The sequence below is a fragment of the Tarenaya hassleriana genome, unplaced genomic scaffold, assembly GCF_000463585.1.
Source record: "Tarenaya hassleriana unplaced genomic scaffold, ASM46358v1 Cleome4, whole genome shotgun sequence".
Classification (NCBI taxonomy): Eukaryota; Viridiplantae; Streptophyta; class Magnoliopsida; order Brassicales; family Cleomaceae; genus Tarenaya; species Tarenaya hassleriana.
In genome coordinates this window covers 436,844-455,402 of record NW_010966881.1, presented here as the reverse complement: position 1 = coordinate 455,402, position 18,559 = coordinate 436,844, and the positions used below count along the sequence as shown (strand labels likewise).

The window sequence follows — 18,559 nt, the reverse complement described above, 5'->3', positions numbered from 1 at the left end:
ATTTAATTCGAGCAAGGTATAGGATGAAAAGAAATGATTTTAATCTAAGGATTTTGTAAGGGTATATATAATTCACTCGGAAATCGCGACGTTGTTCTCTTCTCCTCCTCTTCCTCTGGTCTCTCAGCGCTTTGTGGAAAGGGAAGAAGAGCTTGGGCGATGAAAATGGCGACACTCTCTTGGTCTTCTTCTATATCTTCATCTCCTCTCTGCAAATCCAGATTCTCACGAAGAAATCCGATGATGGGCATCGATTTCTGCTCTTTCTCCCCCAAAAATATCTGCCCATCCACTTCCCTCATCTACCCTTCGCGCCTCTCGCTCTCCGTCCGACAGAATCGCCTCAGAAACTCGCTTCAAGGTCCGGATTCTGGCTCATGAAACATCGTTTTACGTATCGTGTAGATAGATGTTCTGAGGGATTGAATAGTATGTGCTGCTTTATGTTTCTGGGTTTAGTGAAATCGGTGGCGAGTCCGGCGGAAACCGTGTCGGGATTCGACGATATGGTTTCGGACACGAAACGGAAGTATTACATGCTTGGCGGGAAAGGAGGAGTAGGGAAAACTAGTTGTGCTGCTTCATTGGCTGTCAAATTCGCCAACAATGGGCACCCAACCCTTGTGGTTTCTACGGATCCAGCTCATTCCTTGAGTGATTCTTTCGCTCAGGCATGATCAGATCTGTGTAAAGGACTGGTCTTTCTTGTTCTGTGATTTGGATTTGTTTATGGGTTTTTATTGGTTCTGTGTTCCGTTTTGTGCAGGACTTGACCGGAGGAATGCTTGTACCTGTTGAAGGGCCTGAATCGCCATTGTTTGCTCTCGAGGTACGTCTGAAGCAGACAGTAAACTGCTGTTCTGTAGTTAGGGTTTTGTGGGGATTCTTAGTTTCTTCACTCAGTAGCTTAATTTATAGAGATGCAACAGATAAACCCCGAGAAGGCGAGGGAAGAATTCCGTAGTGTCACACAGAAGGACGGTGGGAGTGGCATCAAGGATTTCATGGATGGTATGGGACTGGGAATGCTTGTTGAACAGGTATCAGTCCTATCTATCAAATGTTTTTTTTACACAAAATGAAACCGAATGCATTACTAGAAATCTTCTATGGACAGAGAAACGTGAAAAAATGATTCAACCATAGATTATGAGAAGCCCTATGCCGATGTATTTGAAAAGAACCAATCTGAAAGTAGCGTCAAATGATCTTTTGTCGGTTGTTTCTTCTAGCTTGACACTGACCCAATATGCAATAGATTTTGAGTAGTTGTGTTCTTCTGAATAGCTTGCATCGATACATTTCTCAGTTCTTGTAGCTTCTTACTAGTTCATCTTGTTGTGTTCTGCCTGCTGCTTTTGGATAATATCCCCAATGTAACGTTTTGGGTAATCGTTAAGCAGAAGTGGTATATCTTCGATATATTTTTAGTTGCCCGTTAAATCTTCTTCGTTTGATGCTGACTTTGGTTTTATGATGTTGGAATTCGATGAAGTTGGGGGAATTAAAACTCGGAGAGTTGCTTGACACTCCGCCTCCTGGACTGGATGAAGCCATTGCCATATCTAAGGTTGTACTTATATCCTTCTCTCTATATTGCTCTCTAACTTCTCCTGTTTTGTTTCATCTGATACCTTTTTTTTCCTCGCTTGGCGATTACGATGAACCCTTTTTGCAGGTCATTCAATTTTTGGATTCACCCGAGTATGGAATGTTCACCAGAATAGTCTTTGATACAGCACCAACAGTAAGGAGGCTCTGTGATTTACATCCTTCTCTATGAATGCTTGAGCACGTTTGTTATTAAATCGCAGGGACATACTCTAAGGCTACTCTCGTTACCTGACTTTCTGGACGCATCCATAGGTAAAATACTGAAGGTAGGAACATCGAGAATTATTTTTCTTTTCATGTTTTTCGAGTAAATTTTTCTGATTGTGAATTTTGGTTCGGCTTCTACAGCTTAAGCATAAAATATCTTCAGCTACTTCAGCGATTAAATCTGTCTTTGGCCAAGAAGAAAACCGGCCGGATGCTGTAAGATTTGTGTATATTAGCAGTTATTTGATTTTAAGTTCACTGTATCATTTATATGAAGTTTTCTTTCTCGGAAAGGCTGACAAATTGGAGAGATTGAGGGAGAGGATGGTAAAAGTTCGTGAGCTTTTCCGTGACACAGAAGCAACAGAATTTGTCATTGTCACTATCCCTACGGTAACGTTTCTCCACACTGAAACCATTGCTTGCAAGTATTAGGGTTTATACCGAAAAGTTTGTCTTGTTTAAGAGAAAGTAGCTATTGACTGTATCTTGTCTATGTGTTTGGTTCCTGTAAGAGCCACTTGTCCCTATGGAGGGTTTTTCTCGATATTTATTCACGGTGTCTCTTTCCCGGTTTATCTGTTTCTAAAGGTGATGGCAGTGAGCGAGTCGTCTAGATTACGTGCTTCGTTGATGAAGGAAAGTGTTCCCGTGAAGAGACTCATCGTAAATCAGATCCTCCCTCCAACTTCCTCAGACTGCAAATTCTGTGCCATGAAGAGAAAGGTATATATGTACATATCTCTCTCTCTCTGTCTCTCATCAGCTCTTGGCCTTTCTTCTAAAGCTCGTTAGCAATGGCTTCTTAAGACAATAATGGTTGCAAGGGATAACATTGAACCATGGAATTCTATGACAATATCCCGTATAATGACAATATCCCGAATAATGATCGGACACAATCCTGCTCTGGCTTGTGCCTGTTCTGCAAATGGTCAAGAAACTCGGTTTCTTTTTTCCACGAGAACATTCTGCAGCGATCAAAGAATCAAAGTTAGATTCTTTCTCTCAAGCATGAAAACGAGTCGCCCTTTTCAGGGTTTGCCCTCATCGTGTTTGATCCTCGAGTATCAAAGCATCTAAATCCCGGGTCTTTTTTCACGAGCACGAAAGAGTGACGCCACGTTCTTGCGTTTGTAACCTGTGATGGTATCAAAGATTCAACGCTCGGAAACGGGGAATATGTTGTTTTTGCAGGATCAGATGCGGGCTCTGGAAATGATAAGAAACGATCAAGAACTATCGAGCTTGGAGCTGATCGAATCTCCAATGGTGGATATGGAGATCAGAGGAGTTCCTGCTCTTCGGTTTCTGGGCGATATCATATGGAAATGAGGGGAGGAACATCAAATGACTTGTACAAGAAACATGATAAAACCATAATAAAAACACCATGAAGCTTCTCTTCTGTCTCTCACATGTCTTCCATTTCTGTTACTACAACAGGCAAAGCTTCTTGTCCGCTTCTGCTTTTCACTATCATCCTTCTGTAATTGCTGCACCAAATCAGTGATCAGTATAGGTAAACCCTCTTGATGAGTCAGAGACTCTAGAACCTTTTGTATTTGTATCATATAATGAATTGACCAACAATATGTTTAGAAATAGATCCCAAGGAACATAATTTTCCATTATTCTAGGGATTTAAATGAGTTTGAACAACGATTGTGTATGATGGAAAGTGGGTTTATGATTATAATTAGATATTTATTTTATTTAAAATGTTGTAACAGTGAACCAAAATGCAATTGGTTGGCATTAATGTGAGTGGTAATTAATAATTTAGAAACTTTGGATGTGTAAACATAATGATGGTATATGAAATTTTATTGTAAAAGCTTAATTGGCGATTGATAATTTCTAAACAATGTCCATGTCCCCTTATTAAACCTCGGAACTTGTCTCCAATTAAACTGAATTATATATATAAGATGATATTTTGTTTTATTTGTTCATTTCATAAAATTATATCTACTTAGATTTTTGTTGCTATTTTTTTTACAAATTTTTACTTTAATTAAAAAATTAATATAATTTTTTTTTAAAGAGTGAAGATTTTTGTTCAAAACAAATTTAAAAAAGGGAAAAGAAGACAGTGATGATAGCATCAATGAGGAGGTGACACGTGGGCAAACCGTGGCGTTTCTGTAAGGAGAAGTCACGATAATCTTAACCGTCTCCGTCGTGAACGTCAAATCCGCCGGCTTTCTTCTTCTTCAGCGGCTGCGATTTTTTGTCTGGTCTGAAACCCAAATCCATCTCTGCTTTTTCTTTGATCCAAAACCCTTTTCTTCCTGGTCTCAGCGATTTTCATCTCTTAGGTTTCTGAGGTTGGTGCCCTACGTTCTTTCTGTTTGCTTTACTTTTTTCTATTTTAGTCTCTCTTGGGACTTAAATTCTCTCTTTTTTTGTCGAATTGAAAATTTTTAGAAATTTTATTTCTTAGTTTATTGGGTTTGGTATGTTTTTGGCGGATTTGGTTTTGTTTGGTTCCCGGGTGATGATTTTAGCGTCAGGTTTATGGAAGTCGACGTTCTGGGGTTTTAGGGTTTTCGGCCATTGTTGTCCTGTTGTGAAGCTTTCAACTTAAGTTGCTATCTTTCTCTTCTGGGTTTTATGAGTTATTTGTTCGGGTCATATCTGTTTGAATTCCAATCCCTTTTGGTGTTTCTAGTCAGGTAAGTTTTTATGTCATCTCCCAAAAGTTTCCTAGGTTTTTTATAACTTTATCTACATCGAGTTCCATGGGGATAAACAAAATAATGGAATCGCTATGCATGACAGACTTGGATCATTGTATGTATATATATATATATATATTGGTATGTATCATTCTTTACAGTTTTCTGTGGAAGAGTCGTTACCAAGCGTAGTCATATGTCACCTGTCCATTGTTTGGTTCATTTCTAGGTGGTTAGATGCAATTTCTTTGTCTGGTATTACCAGTGGAGGTTGTCTTGGTTGAATTTAGTTAGCTTGTGTTCAAGAGACATGATCATCTGTTCTTTTTTTTTTTTTTTGCCATTTACAGTTTATGAGATAGCTTCTCACAAGCAAGAGCAGAAACCGAGGTGATGGGGCAGGAACTTGATCCAGATGTTGTTAGGTGGGATCTCCAGGATCTGAAGGTTTGTACTGTTGCCAATGCTGGCTGTTGCAGTAGTGTTACTCGGTATGAGACAGACACTGTTACTTATAGCCGAGTTAGAGAAGGTTATAACGGAGCTTTGACCGGTTATGTACAAAACGATGAGGTTATTTCTCATCTTTACCAAGAAGAATTGTCTAGATTTGCTCATGCAGATGCATTGGGTTTTGATAATTCCAGCCGGTCTTCTGTTGTTTCGCAAGAGTGGTTTCGGCCAGAAGGTGGATATTCGAGTTCTTGCATTGATAATATTTGCCTGTACAATCATCAATCATCCTTTTTTTGAATGTGGCTTTCAGAATCCGGGTCATGATTGTGAATATTTATCGTCTCTAGGGCAAGAAAATCAAGGAGAAGCCAATGATAGTCCTGAGGAAAGTGGAAATCATAAAGACTATGGAGATGTGGACGACATGAACGGTGCAGGTGTAGGAAGTCAAGAAGGAGAAAGCTCCCTAACACGAGATATGCTTCTCATGGATGATGATGATGATGATGATGACTCTTGTTCATTAGATAGTGTGGTCGGAAAAAGATTGAACCAGATGGTCTCCGTTCCTGTAAGTGCACATTTTTTTAGCAATGGTTATATATACTTATTCGGAAGTGTTCAAGTTGCAAATTTTCAGACGGGAAACATTTCTTCTCGGTGTCTGACTAGGGGGCATCTGATTTTATTTGAGCTAAAACCTGTGTTCTAATGGCTTGTTGTAGCTTGTTCCAAAAATCAATGGAGAAATACCAACCGAGGATGAGCAGACTTCAGATCATGAACGGCTTCTCCAGAGGTGGTTTTCTCATTTATAAATTACGAAAGTTTCACTTTCAATGCAGTTTTACAGTTTTGTTTAAATTGTTTCTAAGCAAAGTGTTAAAACTTTGAATGATCTTCTTGTGGTGCATATGTCAATGCATTCTTAAAGATTAAAATTGTATGGTCTGGTTGAGAACAAGGTTCAAGGAGATGGAAACTGCCAGGTTGGTTCTTTTCTTCTTGTATCTCTATCATGTTTGGTTGAATTTCTTGTAGTGTCTCACTAGATTTCATCATCTTGTCTCAGTTTCATTCATTGTCAGATCAGCTTTACCACTCTCCTGATCACCACAAATCCGTGAGGGAACAAGTTGTTCATCAGGTTGGGCACATTCCATTGAAAATCTCCCCCTCCTTTTCGGGCTTTACACTCTTCTTTTTCTTTTGTTCAATTGTTTTACCAGCTTGCGTATAACCGAGAGATCTACGAGGGTTATGTTCCTATGGCTTACAATGACTATCTGAAAAAGATGAGAAGGTTCACACACCTTTCCCAATCCCCACATTATTTTCACTCGTTTTCATCGTATCTTTTAGATGAAAGCCAATATTTTACAACATCTGAGTTTGTTTTGTCTTTGACGAAATAGGAACGGGGAATGGGGTGACCATGTTACTCTCCAAGCTACGGCCGATTGGGTGAGTATGTATACATATACACAGCTTAATCTGATCCTTTACCACATATCCGTTAGATTTCACATTGTAAGTGCAGTTTGGTGTGAGGATATTTGTGATAACTTCGTTCAAGGATACGTGTTACATTGAGATCCTGCCTCACATTCAGAAGTCTAACCGGCGTAAGTTTCATCCTGTTGCATCACACTTTCTGTTTACTACATTCCAGCTCCTGAAAATCTCTCTCTCTCTCTCTCTCTCTCTCTTGCTTCAGAGAGTGTGTTTATTGGCCGTATTAGCAATTAAACGGTAACCCTTCTTCCGTGCTGGGTTTGTATCAGTTATATGCCTAAGCTTCTGGGCTGAGGTGCATTACAATTCAATATACCCTGAAGGAGGTATGGATTCTGTACCAAGAAGGGGATGGATGTAGCATGGATAATGTTCCAGTTGAGCTCTGTCTTTCGAATCCTTTCTGTAACATGTTTTTGAAACTGTGTTCTCTATTCTTTGGAACCATTGCAGAGCTGCCGCTGCCGCTGCCACAGAGCAAGAAGAAGAAGAAATTTTTGGTCTTTTGAGCTGTCTCCTTCTCCTTCTGCTCCTCCTCTTCTTCTGCTGTAAATATTAAAAAAAATCCTTACTCTTTTTTTTTACTGATTTGGTAAAACAGTTTTGGCTCGGGAAACGTTACTGTATACAGAAAGGGCGTTAAATAGCTGTGTATCGTTTTTGTCAGTTTGTTTCTTTTTGCTGGAAGAATGCTTCCCTCATCAAATGAAAACCTATCTTTCGCACGCTTCTTTGTTCTTTACCAATGGAAAAAGGGTGTCACAGAAGAATGCGTTTTAAGCGTTTGATTCTGTAACTTGGATGGCAAGTAATAATTTTATAAAATATAAAAAAAATTCCGACCTGCCGGAATCGAACCAGCGACCTAAGGATCTCTGTGTTAACTCACTACAGTCCTCCGCTCTACCAACTGAGCTAAGGTCGGTTGACACTCCAACAAACTCTTTTTATAAATCACAATTCTCATACCCAAAATGGTCAAGCGAGAAGATGATCTAAGACCTACACTTCACTTCCGTTCCGTGTTCGTTGTCAGAGTTCCAGAGATTTGGGTAAACCATGGGGGCTTCTTAGCCAGACACGTGTCCACACGTTGTCAGGATATCCACGTGGCATCACATGAAGCACTTGCTGAAACGGCCTTGTTATCTTGCAGTGGACCCCGCCTGCGTTGCTACAAGTCTATGGCGGAGATGCTGATCCCTTGTGGAATCTTCCCTCCCTCCACAATCCAATCCCTGCACGCTTCTCTAAACGGTGTCGTTTTATGGACCCTCGCGCTTCATATCTTCTTCTCCATCGAGCTCCTTCCCTTCTCTCTCTCCCTGTAATTAGCTAAACGTCGGAAAATGCAATATATATATGTATATAAACAGTAATTCTCTTTAATTTTATTATATACATTAGAATTATATTTATATACACATTTGTTTAAAATTTAATATTAAAATCGGTGATGAGGACGTTGAATTCCCGGTTTGTTCTGATCGACATCAACACCTCATGGCAAGCTTCTCGCCGGCTGATTTCCGCCGCCTCCGCCTCCTCTTCATTCCGCCGGACACGTGGATCTCGTCAGATGATCTCTTCTTCCAAGCCACCGGCACCGCCTTCCCCGGTGCGCCGACCGTCCGACCGCTACGGATCCGATCGCCGGACGCCGTCGCCGGAATCTGAAAGCTCTGCCTCAACTTCTCCGAGGACGGCGGTGGCGACGGAGCTCGAGGCGTTTTTCGAGATTCTGCCGTCGAGGATGAGGAGAGAGCTGGCGAAGCACGAAGAGATCGGTGAATTGATTGAGGTGGTGTTGGATCTCGGGAGGAGGCCATTGGCTAGGTTTCCTTCCGGCGACTGGGTCATGTCTGAACAAACTGTGACGCACGAAGATCTGAGACATGCAGTAGCGAAGGTAAATCTGGTCTAATCTCTGTAATTACTTGGCAAAATTGGTCCGATTTATTGCTAATTTGTGGTCTTGATTGTTCAAAAAGTTCGAAAATTCGAACACTTAATCTGGGAATTCTATGATCTGAAGACAGTTCTTATGTTACTGGTACGTAGTGTTTAAGTTCATAAAATGCCCAATAACTTGACATATTTGTATATACATCTAGGTTGGTGATTTCTCGGACGATAATCGTTCGGGGATCGACAGATCTTTGCATCGGATAAGCGCTATCCGAAATCGAAAGCTGCAAATCATCGGTCTTACTTGTCGGGTAGGTCGTGCTGTATCGGGAAGTGCTGACATTATCTGCGATTTGGTAGAGGGAGGAGGATCCATCTTGGTCATTGGCCCTCCCGGTGTTGGCAAAACGACTTTAATCAGGTAAAACCCTATTGTTTTCGGGCAGCACATAGATCGATGTTTCGAGGTTTTCTGCCCTGTCGAGACAATATTTGTCTCGATACCTTTGTCCTGCTGTGTGAGCTTTTAAAGATATGGGAACTTCATCTTTAAATCAGAGAAATCGCCCGGATGTTAGCGGATGAGCACATGAAACGGGTTATGATTGTCGATACCTCCAATGAGATTGGAGGTGACGGCGATGTTCCTCACCACGGGATCGGTCGAGCAAGGAGGATGCAAGTTCCAAATGTGACTCTGCAACATGATGTAAGCCATTGAAATCCCTCTGATCTCGTAAAAGGGATCTCGTTACACGAAAACGGATTTACTCGTTTGAAACTCTCTCAGGTTATGATCGAGGCAGTCGAGAATCATATGCCACAGGTAATCATCATCGACGAGATTGGTACCGAGCTTGAGGCATTAGCTGCGAGCACGATCGCTCAACGAGGCGTTCAGCTAGTCGCAACTGCTCATGGAATGACTATAGACAACATAATCAAGAACCCTTCTCTTCAGATCCTCGTCGGTGGCATCGAGGTGCGATCTTCTTTCCCCGTCTTATCGAAAGTCGGCATCTTTTTATTGCGTAAACTCATGAAAGTCGATATCTTTTTCACGTAAACCGCATTCACTTTCTTCTGCCCGAAGAGCAGAGTGTAACTCTCGGTGACGAGGAAGCCAGGAAGAGAAAAGTGCAGAAGACTATTCTCGAAAGGAAAGGGCCTCCGACATTCACTTGCGCTGTCGAGATGATATCGAAAACCGAGTGTCGTGTTCACCACAGGCTAGATGTCACCGTGGATGCTATACTTGCAGGTAAAAACGAGCATCTCTGATTCGTTCATATTCGAATTTTTAAGCGAATTGATCGGAAAATTCAAACCCGACTTCTTGCATATAGGGAAATCTCCTCCATTCGAGATCCGTCAAATTCATGGTGAAGGTGATGCTTCTCATGAGATCACTCCCATTCCAATGGAGAACCATCAAGAAGAGATTGCAACTGAGGTGGAGACCGTCGAGGAAGATGAAGATTTTATCCCTAGCCGATTCAAGAAAGTCGGCGGTGATAAATCCGTGGCCCGACGAATCTCACCGGTTTGTGTTTATACTTACAAGGTAATGAATGATTTGGGCCATATCTTTCTCCTCTCGTTTTCTATCACGGGTTCCTTGATTCTCACTCCGTAGTTTTTGCTTTTTTAGATCCTTGAAGCTGATCTCCTGCAAGTAGCCGAAGTGATGGGTCTGGACAACGAAATAGACGTAACGGATGATGTCGGAGAAGCGGACGTCGTTCTGGTTTCGAGTTCTGAATTGAAAGAAAATCCGTGGATCCGCGGAGTTGCGAAATTATACAAGATTCCGGTATTTGTCACTAAGGTATATATCAACCATCCCCTCTCGCAGCAGCTTCTATACTTTTGTTTTACATAAATTTGATATGATTTCTTGGTTCTTTTGGTTATATCGAGTAGTCGAATACGATGGCGCAAATGGTTAAGGCGGTCCGGATGATCCTCGGGAGAGAATCGTTTGGCTCGGCCGTGAAAACGCCGCAGAAATATTCCACCGATATCGAGATCAAAGACGACGCTCCGGACAGGAAACCGAGCTTGGAAGAACTCGACGCCCTCGAGGTAAAACTCCATCATAAACATTACTCTCTCGAATTCATCTATACGAAAATATAACTTCTAAAACTAAATAAAGAAAATGAAACCAAATAACAGTTTTTTCAATGGTTTGTGAAATAGGAGGTTCGGTTAGCGATCGAATACATAGTAATACCAGGCGGTGAGCCCGTTGAGCTGCTCCCGAGACGGTCGGAGATAATAGCTCGACAGCTCGAGCTCGTGGAGAGCTATCAACTCGTTGTGGAAAATCTCGGTACTCTGCTCAATCCGCGTCTCCAGATCCTTCCCCGCAGATCTACCAAGACACTTACGACCCCGACCCCGACCCCGACCTCGACCTTATCTTCCTCCGGCGACGGCGTCGGAACCACGGTGACTCGCCTTCCCTTTCTCCATGAATGAATGAATGATTTAATTGACGGCGCTACCTCCTCACTCACCCACTGGCTGGATTATTCTCACCGGACCGTTCCGTTAGTCGGGTCCAATTTGTCTGTACAGTTATTATTGTATATAATAATGCTGGTGCTCTTGCCGATGTGGTAAATTTAAGCTGTGCGATATTTACAAACCAAAATTGATATAAAATTCATCTTATATTCGGGTCCGAAATATCCATATTTCTAACTATGGGGTCTGTTTGCCCATTTGAATGGAATAATATGATCGAATTTTGTATTTTAAAAAATTAAATAGCTATATTTTTTTAAATTTTCAAAAGTCAAAGATATAAAAACTAGGATGGACATCCAATCCGGTTCGTTATATAATTGAATAAACCGGTTTGTCAACCAAATCCGATAAATATTAGAACAATTTCAAACTATCCACCCTTATTTATTAGTATAATAATGTACTTATTATTAAATTTAACAAAATATTTGAACAATTTAAAACCGAATTGAATCAAACGGACTAATATTCAATTCTAATTTAGCATAATTTTTATAGAACTAAATGCACTATTTTGGATCGAACCAAACAGGGGCAATTGCAAAAATACCCTTAAATGTCGATTTCACTTACAGCCCATACCCTCGCACAGTAACAAAAAAACGGCAACATCAAATATACCCTTATAAATGTAGAATCCCTATAATACCCTTCCTTTATTTATATAATATTATAATAATATACTAAAATAAATAAAATATAGATCTACTTTTTACTCATTTTCTCTCTCCTCTTTATCGTTGTCTCCCGTCATACATCGCATTCTCTCTCTTCGAGTTTTTCTTCTTCTCTCTCTTGAATATCTCTTCTCCAGCGCGATTTTTTGGTAAATTTGCTGCAAGAAACAAGTGAAATCTCCAAAAACTCATCCAATACACGTAGATGTAGTGGTATTGCCGCTTATAGTGGAAGAAAAACGAGTAAGTGGAAGGTTTAAACAAAACCGATTTTCTGGACCTGGTGAGACTATAAGGAGAGCATCTGGGAAAATGATAAATTCTACCTTAGACCAATGTGTAACATAAAGTGTAATAGAACATTTGGGGTTTGTTTGGGGGAACATGCATTGCTAAACAAAATAAGGTGTTCAATTAAGTTAGCTCCGATTGTTTTTTGCCTATCAAATTTGTTATACGGGGTGTTTATTGATATGCTCATGGTTCAGAATTGACAAATTCGCCAAATCAGAGAGTTTGACGAGTTTGACGTGTTTGACGAGTTTGACGAGTTTGACGAGTCAACGCGGTCAACCTGTGGTCAAAATTAAATTCCGATGGTTCAAAGTTGTGTACAGGGTCTATTATGACGTATTGAGCGTGTTTTTGTTATAAGGAGAGCATCTGGAAAAATGATAAATTCTACCCTAGACCAATGTGTAACATAAAGTGTAATAGAACATTTGGGGTTTGTTTGGGGGAACATGCATTGCTAAACAAAATAAGGTGTTCAATTAAGTTAGCTCCGATTGTTTTTTGCCTATCAAATTTGTTATACGGGGTGTTTATTGATATGCTCATGGTTCAGAATTGACAAATTCGCCAAATCAGAGAGTTTGACGAGTTTGACGTGTTTGACGAGTTTGACGAGTTTGACGAGTTTGACAAGTCAACGCGGTCAACCTGTGGTCAAAATTAAATTCCGATGGTTCAAAGTTGTGTACCGGGTCTATTATGACGTATTGAGCGTGTTTTTGTTATAAGGAGAGCATCTGGAAAAATGATAAATTCTACCCTAGACCAATGTGTAACATAAAGTTTAATAGAACATTTGGGGTTTGTTTGGGGGAACATGCATTGCTAAACAAAATAAGGTGTTCAATTAAGTTAGCTCCGATTGTTTTTTGCCTATCAAATTTGTTATACGGGGTGTTTATTGATATGCTCATGGTTCAGAATTGACAAATTCGCCAAATCAGAGAGTTTGACGAGTTTGACGTGTTTGACGAGTTTGACGAGTTTGACGAGTTTGACGAGTTTGACGAGTTTGACGAGTTTGACGAGTTTGACGAGTTTGACGAGTTTGACGAGTTTGACGAGTTTGACGAGTCAACCTGTGGTCAAAATTAAATTCCGATGGTTCAAAGTTGTGTACAGGGTCTATTATGACGTATTGAGCGTGTTTTTGTTATAAGGAGAGCATCTGGAAAAATGATAAATTCTACCCTAGACCAATGTGTAACATAAAGTGTAATAGAACATTAGGGTTTCGTTTGGGGGAACATGCATTGCTAAACAAAATAAGGTGTTCAATTCAGTTAGCTCCGATTGTTTTTTACCTATAAAATTTGTTATACGGGGTATTTATTGATATGTTCATGGTTGAGAATTGACAAATTCGCCAAATCAGAGAGTTTGACGAGTTTGACGTGTTTGACGAGTTTGACGAGTTTGACGAGTCAAATAAGATGTTCTTAAGAAATAAAACCTGTGGTCAAAATTAAATTCCGATGGTTCAAAGTTGTGTACATGGTCTATTATGACGTATTGAGCGTGTTTTTGTTATAAGGAGAGCATCTGGAAAAATGATAAATTCTACCCTAGACCAATGTGTAACATAAAGTGTAATAGAACATTTGGGGTTCCTGAGTTTGACGAGTTAAAGTGTAATAGAACATTTGGGGTTCCTGAGTTTGACGAGTTTGACGTGTTTGACGAGTTTGACGTGTTTGACGTGTTTGACGAGGTTCTTATCACGAAAGAGGTTCTTAATACGAAAGAGGTTTTAAACCTGATCAGATACAACTTAATCCGAAAGAGGTTCTTTAGAAATAAAATACTAATAAATTAAAGAGGTTCTTAACAAATGAAATAGTACGGAGAAGAATCTCAGCCTTCCTCGGTAGACACAGACACTTCCTTGCCATTCGCAAATATATCAGATGCTTGGGAGCAGCAGGGACCTTTTGAACCATCGGAATTTAATTTTGACCACAGATTGACCGCGTTGACTCGTCAAACTCGTCAAACTCGTCAAACTCGTCAAACACGTCAAACTCGTCAAACTCTATGATTTGGCGAATTTGTCAATTCTCAACCATGAGCATATCAATAAACACCCCGTATAACAAATTTGATAGGCAAAAAACAATCGGAGCTAACTTAATTGAACACCTTATTTTGTTTAGCAATGCATGTTCCCCCAAACAAACCCCAAATGTTCTATTACACTTTATGTTACACATTGGTCTAGGGTAGAATTTATCATTTTTCCAGATGCAAAAATCCGATAATGATCAAGAGGATGTAGAAACTGCACAGAACGAGCAAGGTATGATTTTACACTTTACACTTTATTTGGACAGCCCGAGTTAGATTGGTTTGACTCTTTTGGTTGATGAGTTTGACCGGTTTGACTCTTTTGGTTGACGAACGATGACTGATATTCATATTGGTCATATGTAGGAACTGATGATGAAGAAGATGATAGTGATGCGATTCCCCCTACTCCTAGAGCAGTATCTAATACTATTTTGGGTTCGACTGATGATGATGATGGAGGGATACTTGTTCAGGAAAAGGAGGATGTAGAGGTCCCTGCTGCTCCCAAGCATCTGATATATTTGCGAATGGCAAGGAAGTGTCTGTGTCTACCGAGGAAGGCTGAGATTCTTCTCCGTACTATTTCATTTGTTAAGAACCTCTTTAATTTATTAGTATTTTATTTCTTAAGAACCTCTTTCGGATTAAGTTGTATCTGATCAGGTTTAAAACCTCTTTCGTATTAAGAACCTCTTTCGTGATAAGAACCTCATCATACACAAAAGGTACCTGCAAAAACAAATTTAACACTCATTATCAAACTCGTCAAACTCGTCAAACACGTCAAACTCGTCAAACACGTCAAACTCGTCAAACTCGTCAAACTCCGACTTGTTTGACGAGTTTGACTAGTTTGACTTGTTTGACGGGTGCTCTAAGTTTAACTAATATCTAGCATGACCATTAATCTATGTTTTAGTGCATCCGACTGTCGACAATATCATCGTGACTCGATTTCTATCCGTCTTTTTCACAAAACACTGTTTCTCACCCAATCCGAAAACCCTATTTCGATATTTCAGTGACAATTTGTCATTCAAACCATAGTTTTTCAAATTTCTATTTCAAACCCTATTCTTAACGAAAACTTAATAGAAATTCTAAAACCGAATCTCAATGTATATCTGAAACCCTAAAAAATTTGATTTTTGCGGAGTTAAAAAACTATACCTGGAGGTCTTCGCAAGTAGGGTCCGAAGAGGGGGCCGAAGATGATGAAGACGAAGAGGGGGCCGAAGACGAAGCCATTCTTCGTGCAAATTTGACGAGTTTGACGAACTCGCAGAAAGATCGCACAAAAAAATCACAGAGTGAAGAGAAAATGAAGAAGAAGAAACGACTATGAAGAAATGAAAGTGTCTGTCGAAAAGGGGTAAAAAAACTGGTTTGGTTTTTCAAATTTTTTTAATTTAGTAACTTCCCAATTTTTTGTCTTTCTTCTCCAGATGTTGACACGTGTATTTTTTAAAGGGGGTAACGATGTCTTTTCATTCTTTTTCAGTTTTTTTTTGAAGATTTTTTGTTTGAAGGGTAGGTCATGTAAGTGAAATCGACATTTAAAGGTATTTTTGTAATAATCCCAACCAAACACGATGAATTACATATCTCGAAAACCGTACCGTCCAATATATATATACATATTTGTAGTGAATGGTCAACTATGATTGGGCCATTGGGCCCATAACGTGTTTTTGGGTTGGGCTCTGAACACTTGTAGCTTTCTAGAAGGAGCCTGCAGCCACCACCAGCCAACCGTCTAGGGTTTCCTTCAATTAAAAGGTTATGGAACTTCAAAAAAGAGAGAAAACATCTCCAAAAGGCGAATTGTTTTGGAAAGGGATTGTCAGAGGTAACAGACGAAGGCTCTTTCATCTATCTTCTTCTTCGTATATGTGATGACTTTTTCTTCTTCTTCTTCTCTGGTGAGAATTGTTTTAGGGGTTTTGTGGGTTTCACTTAATTTAGGGTTTTCCCCAATTTTTCTGTCTAGTTAAGGGGATTATCTTGTTGAGAAGCGAGTAGAAATGGCTGCGACAGAAGGTGGCAGGATATTCGTCGGTGGCTTATCTCCGGACGTTACGGAGAGAGACCTTGAGCGAGCTTTTAGCCGTTTTGGGGAGATCCTCGATTGTCAGGTACGACGAAACTCGGTCGTTCTCTATTTTCTTGGTTTCAAGTCGTTTCATTCACTAAGTTTGTTTCGCTGTGAATTCGAAGAGTTTATTTACGAAGTTTATCCACGAGGTTGAGTAATTACGTTCTCTTCTCCTATATGTGATATCTCGGTTTGTTAACAAGATTTGGAAGGTCTATTGAGAGAAAAGTCCTGGGTTTGTTTTTTTCGGAATGAGTACATAATATGTTTGATTTCCGATAGAATGCACAATGGCTACTTATGAAAATTCATGGGTTTCAAACGTTTAAAGTCCCTGGCTTTACGGTCATGTTTTGTGGTCAACTGCTAATGAATAACATGAATATCTGGTTGAAATTCTTTGAGTTTTGGCAAAGTGTTAATGTTATTTTGTTGTCGCTCTTTTAACCCTATTTATTTTCTCCTCCTTTGTTTCCTGGATGCTGGTAATGTGACACTGAAACATTGTAGATGGATGATATAGTGGTGAATTTGATCAGAGGAACGCTGGTCAAGTTGAGAATATGCTGTGTTAGAAAATCCTACCTGACAGTATAGGAAACACAGTGATTTTTTAGCCTCTTAGCAAAATGGTCTCCAGGGTTTTTGGATGTTGTTTTCTGGATGCTGAGCGCACACAGTTTCTTCTGTGAAGAAAGTGTCCCTTACCTGATCAGGAAGATTCAGTTGTTTGTGGTTTTATGGCAGAAGTATCCTGCAAACATGAGCTGTACCGACACAAGTTCTTTGAGTATGCTGATGCTGGGTTACGACTGCCTTCTTCAAAATTGTCTTTTTCTCTTCTTGTATTATCTAAGTTGATGATCCCCGCGTTTAGGAAAAAGCTCGTTGTTTGTCACGTTGATTAGAGCAGGTGGGATGGGATGAATGGTTTAGTTTGGGATTGGATATAAGATACTCCAATCAGGGCGGTGTCCTTTCTGCCCTTCAGGTGGATGAAGCTGTGTTGTCACCTGAGGTTGATCTCTGCTTGCGTCCAAGTTTTACCAGTTTGAGTTCTGGTTCTCTTGCTATGACCAGTTCCATATCCCAGCCATCTAGCTTCGGAGGATTATCCTGTTTCCGGACACATCAAGCCTCACACCTAGTTCCTTAAGTACTTTGAGCATATCATGAAGTTCAGTCTGAACGAGATTACACACAGTTGTTGCTTTGCTGATCTTCTGAGATTGGCTCTGATTATTTGAGATGGCTACTCCTGTTGTTACCTAGAGCTTCCTTCCTGTCTTTCTCGTGGACTCTTTGCTTTCACCACATGAGTTGTCTTCTGGCTTCATGGGTTGGTCTGACTCGTCTTTTCGTTTCATTCATCCATTCTCCTTCTCAATCCTTATATATGTTCTAACTTAAGACTTCAAGCTAGCCGAACCATCTTCGTGCCTGGGCCATTTGTTCCCCCGATTTACCACTCTCTGTTATCTGACATGTGCTGAGCTTTGTTGGAAGCCTTTGGGGACCAAAGAAAGTTATTTTTCTGGGATGGAATCCTTTCTTACTGATTTGTGGTGCTATGTAGCCTGTGTTAAGGAATTGGTTAGCTCCAGTGGTAATGAAGGAGGTCGAGGTTCTCACATACAGGTTATATCTTATATTGAAAACAGATGTGTGTGCAGGGGTGATTTTAGCCTTCAACTATTGAATCATTTACCTCCTTCAGTCTGTAGAACCTTCTCATCAATTCCGCATCTCTTTCCCTTCCCAATTTTTTGTCTTTCTTCTCCAGATGTTGACACGTGTATTTTTTAAAGGGGGTAACGATGTCTTTTCATTCTTTTTCAGCGTAACTGTCTTATTGTGTTCCGAGTATATTTTGTTCAGCTAGTTGTCATTTTGTGCTGCATGTTGCGGCTGCTGTAGATTGGAGACTTGCTTAGAAGATGCTTCAGTTTCTGGAAATCTGATTTGTGTATGCCAGTGATATGATTGATATACGGGAGATTGAAAGCCAGGAACTCTTGTAGTGATGCAGCAAAAAAAACTGAACAGATGGGTTGGTTCTTGATATGACCAGGATTAGATATGATCTGTGGGGCTCTTTTGGTGCCTTTTACATTTAGTAGCGACCGTCTGCTCTCAGTGTCTTGCTACAAGTAGTGTGTGTATATATATTTGGGAATCGCCATTAATGGTGTGTTATGTATAGATCATGCTGGAAAGAGATACTGGCCGTTCACGTGGATTTGGGTTTATCACTTTTGCTGATCGCCGAGCCATGGATGATGCCATTAGAGATATGCATGGAAGGGACTTTGGTGAAAGGGTCATCTCAGTGAACAAGGCTGAACCCAAGATGGGCCGAGATGATGTGGGAAGCCATGGGTACAGGAGCGGTGGTGGTGGCAGCTACTCATCGGCTGGGAAAGGTAACTATGGCGGAGGCGGAGGTGGTGGGGGTGGGGGTGGCCGTGTAGCCGATGATGAATGCTTCAGGGGTGGACGGGGTGGCCACC

The 18,559-nt window shown here is 40.4% G+C and overlaps 4 protein-coding genes, 1 long non-coding RNA gene and 1 other non-coding gene across 11 annotated transcripts in view; 4 read left to right on the top strand and 2 right to left on the bottom strand.

Moving 5' to 3' along the window:
* The first annotated feature begins 83 nt into the window (after positions 1-83).
* On the top strand, positions 84-3,233 carry LOC104823204 (ATPase ASNA1 homolog 2). The gene is made up of 11 exons (XM_010554651.2): positions 84-361; positions 460-671; positions 767-829; positions 930-1,040; positions 1,496-1,570; positions 1,679-1,747; positions 1,815-1,880; positions 1,963-2,037; positions 2,116-2,214; positions 2,413-2,547; positions 3,019-3,233. The coding sequence occupies exons 1-11, from the start codon at positions 160-162 to the stop codon at positions 3,154-3,156; spliced, it is 1,245 nt and encodes a 414-aa protein (XP_010552953.1). The 5' UTR covers positions 84-159; the 3' UTR covers positions 3,157-3,233.
* On the bottom strand, positions 3,146-4,041 carry LOC104823205. The gene is made up of 2 exons (XR_773318.1): positions 3,957-4,041; positions 3,146-3,317 (listed from the first exon to the last, which is right to left on the bottom strand). It is a non-coding gene; the product is annotated as an uncharacterized LOC104823205 (long non-coding RNA).
* Positions 3,992-7,198, top strand: LOC104823206 (OTU domain-containing protein 5-B-like). Of its 6 annotated transcripts, XM_010554654.2 has the most exons (11): positions 3,995-4,151; positions 4,853-5,190; positions 5,306-5,529; positions 5,684-5,757; positions 5,893-5,947; positions 6,031-6,105; positions 6,188-6,261; positions 6,374-6,422; positions 6,499-6,583; positions 6,743-6,799; positions 6,927-7,198. In XM_010554654.2, exons 2-11 carry the CDS (start codon positions 4,896-4,898, stop codon positions 6,980-6,982), a joined length of 1,044 nt encoding a protein of 347 aa, XP_010552956.1. In that variant the 5' UTR covers positions 3,995-4,151; positions 4,853-4,895; the 3' UTR covers positions 6,983-7,198. The 6 variants fall into 6 exon arrangements, 5 of the variants coding, with proteins under 5 accessions (XP_010552954.1, XP_010552959.1, XP_010552956.1 ...); XR_773319.2 differs by having other exon boundaries at positions 3,992-4,151; positions 6,499-6,799; positions 6,927-6,967; XM_010554657.2 differs by lacking the exon at positions 6,927-7,198 and having other exon boundaries at positions 3,994-4,151; positions 6,676-6,834.
* A 112-nt stretch (positions 7,199-7,310) lies between these two features.
* Positions 7,311-7,398, bottom strand: TRNAY-GUA. Its single transcript is given in 2 exon segments — positions 7,311-7,346; positions 7,362-7,398. It is a non-coding gene; the product is annotated as a tRNA-Tyr (tRNA).
* A 298-nt stretch (positions 7,399-7,696) lies between these two features.
* Positions 7,697-11,075, top strand: LOC104823203 (uncharacterized protein ycf45). The gene is made up of 9 exons (XM_010554650.2): positions 7,697-8,382; positions 8,588-8,802; positions 8,940-9,090; positions 9,172-9,363; positions 9,480-9,642; positions 9,728-9,945; positions 10,033-10,209; positions 10,305-10,466; positions 10,584-11,075. The coding sequence occupies exons 1-9, from the start codon at positions 7,930-7,932 to the stop codon at positions 10,863-10,865; spliced, it is 2,013 nt and encodes a 670-aa protein (XP_010552952.1). The 5' UTR covers positions 7,697-7,929; the 3' UTR covers positions 10,866-11,075.
* Positions 11,076-15,720: 4,645 nt separating this feature from the next.
* The window catches only part of LOC104823202 (glycine-rich RNA-binding protein RZ1C-like), a 4,293-nt gene continuing 1,454 nt past the window's right edge, over positions 15,721-18,559 (top strand). The window contains exons 1-3 of the mRNA XM_010554649.1: positions 15,721-15,803; positions 15,950-16,089; positions 18,253-18,514. Of these exons, the coding sequence (XP_010552951.1) occupies positions 15,737-15,803; positions 15,950-16,089; positions 18,253-18,514 (469 nt within the window). The 5' untranslated portion in view covers positions 15,721-15,736. The remainder of the gene's footprint in view (positions 15,804-15,949; positions 16,090-18,252; positions 18,515-18,559) is intronic.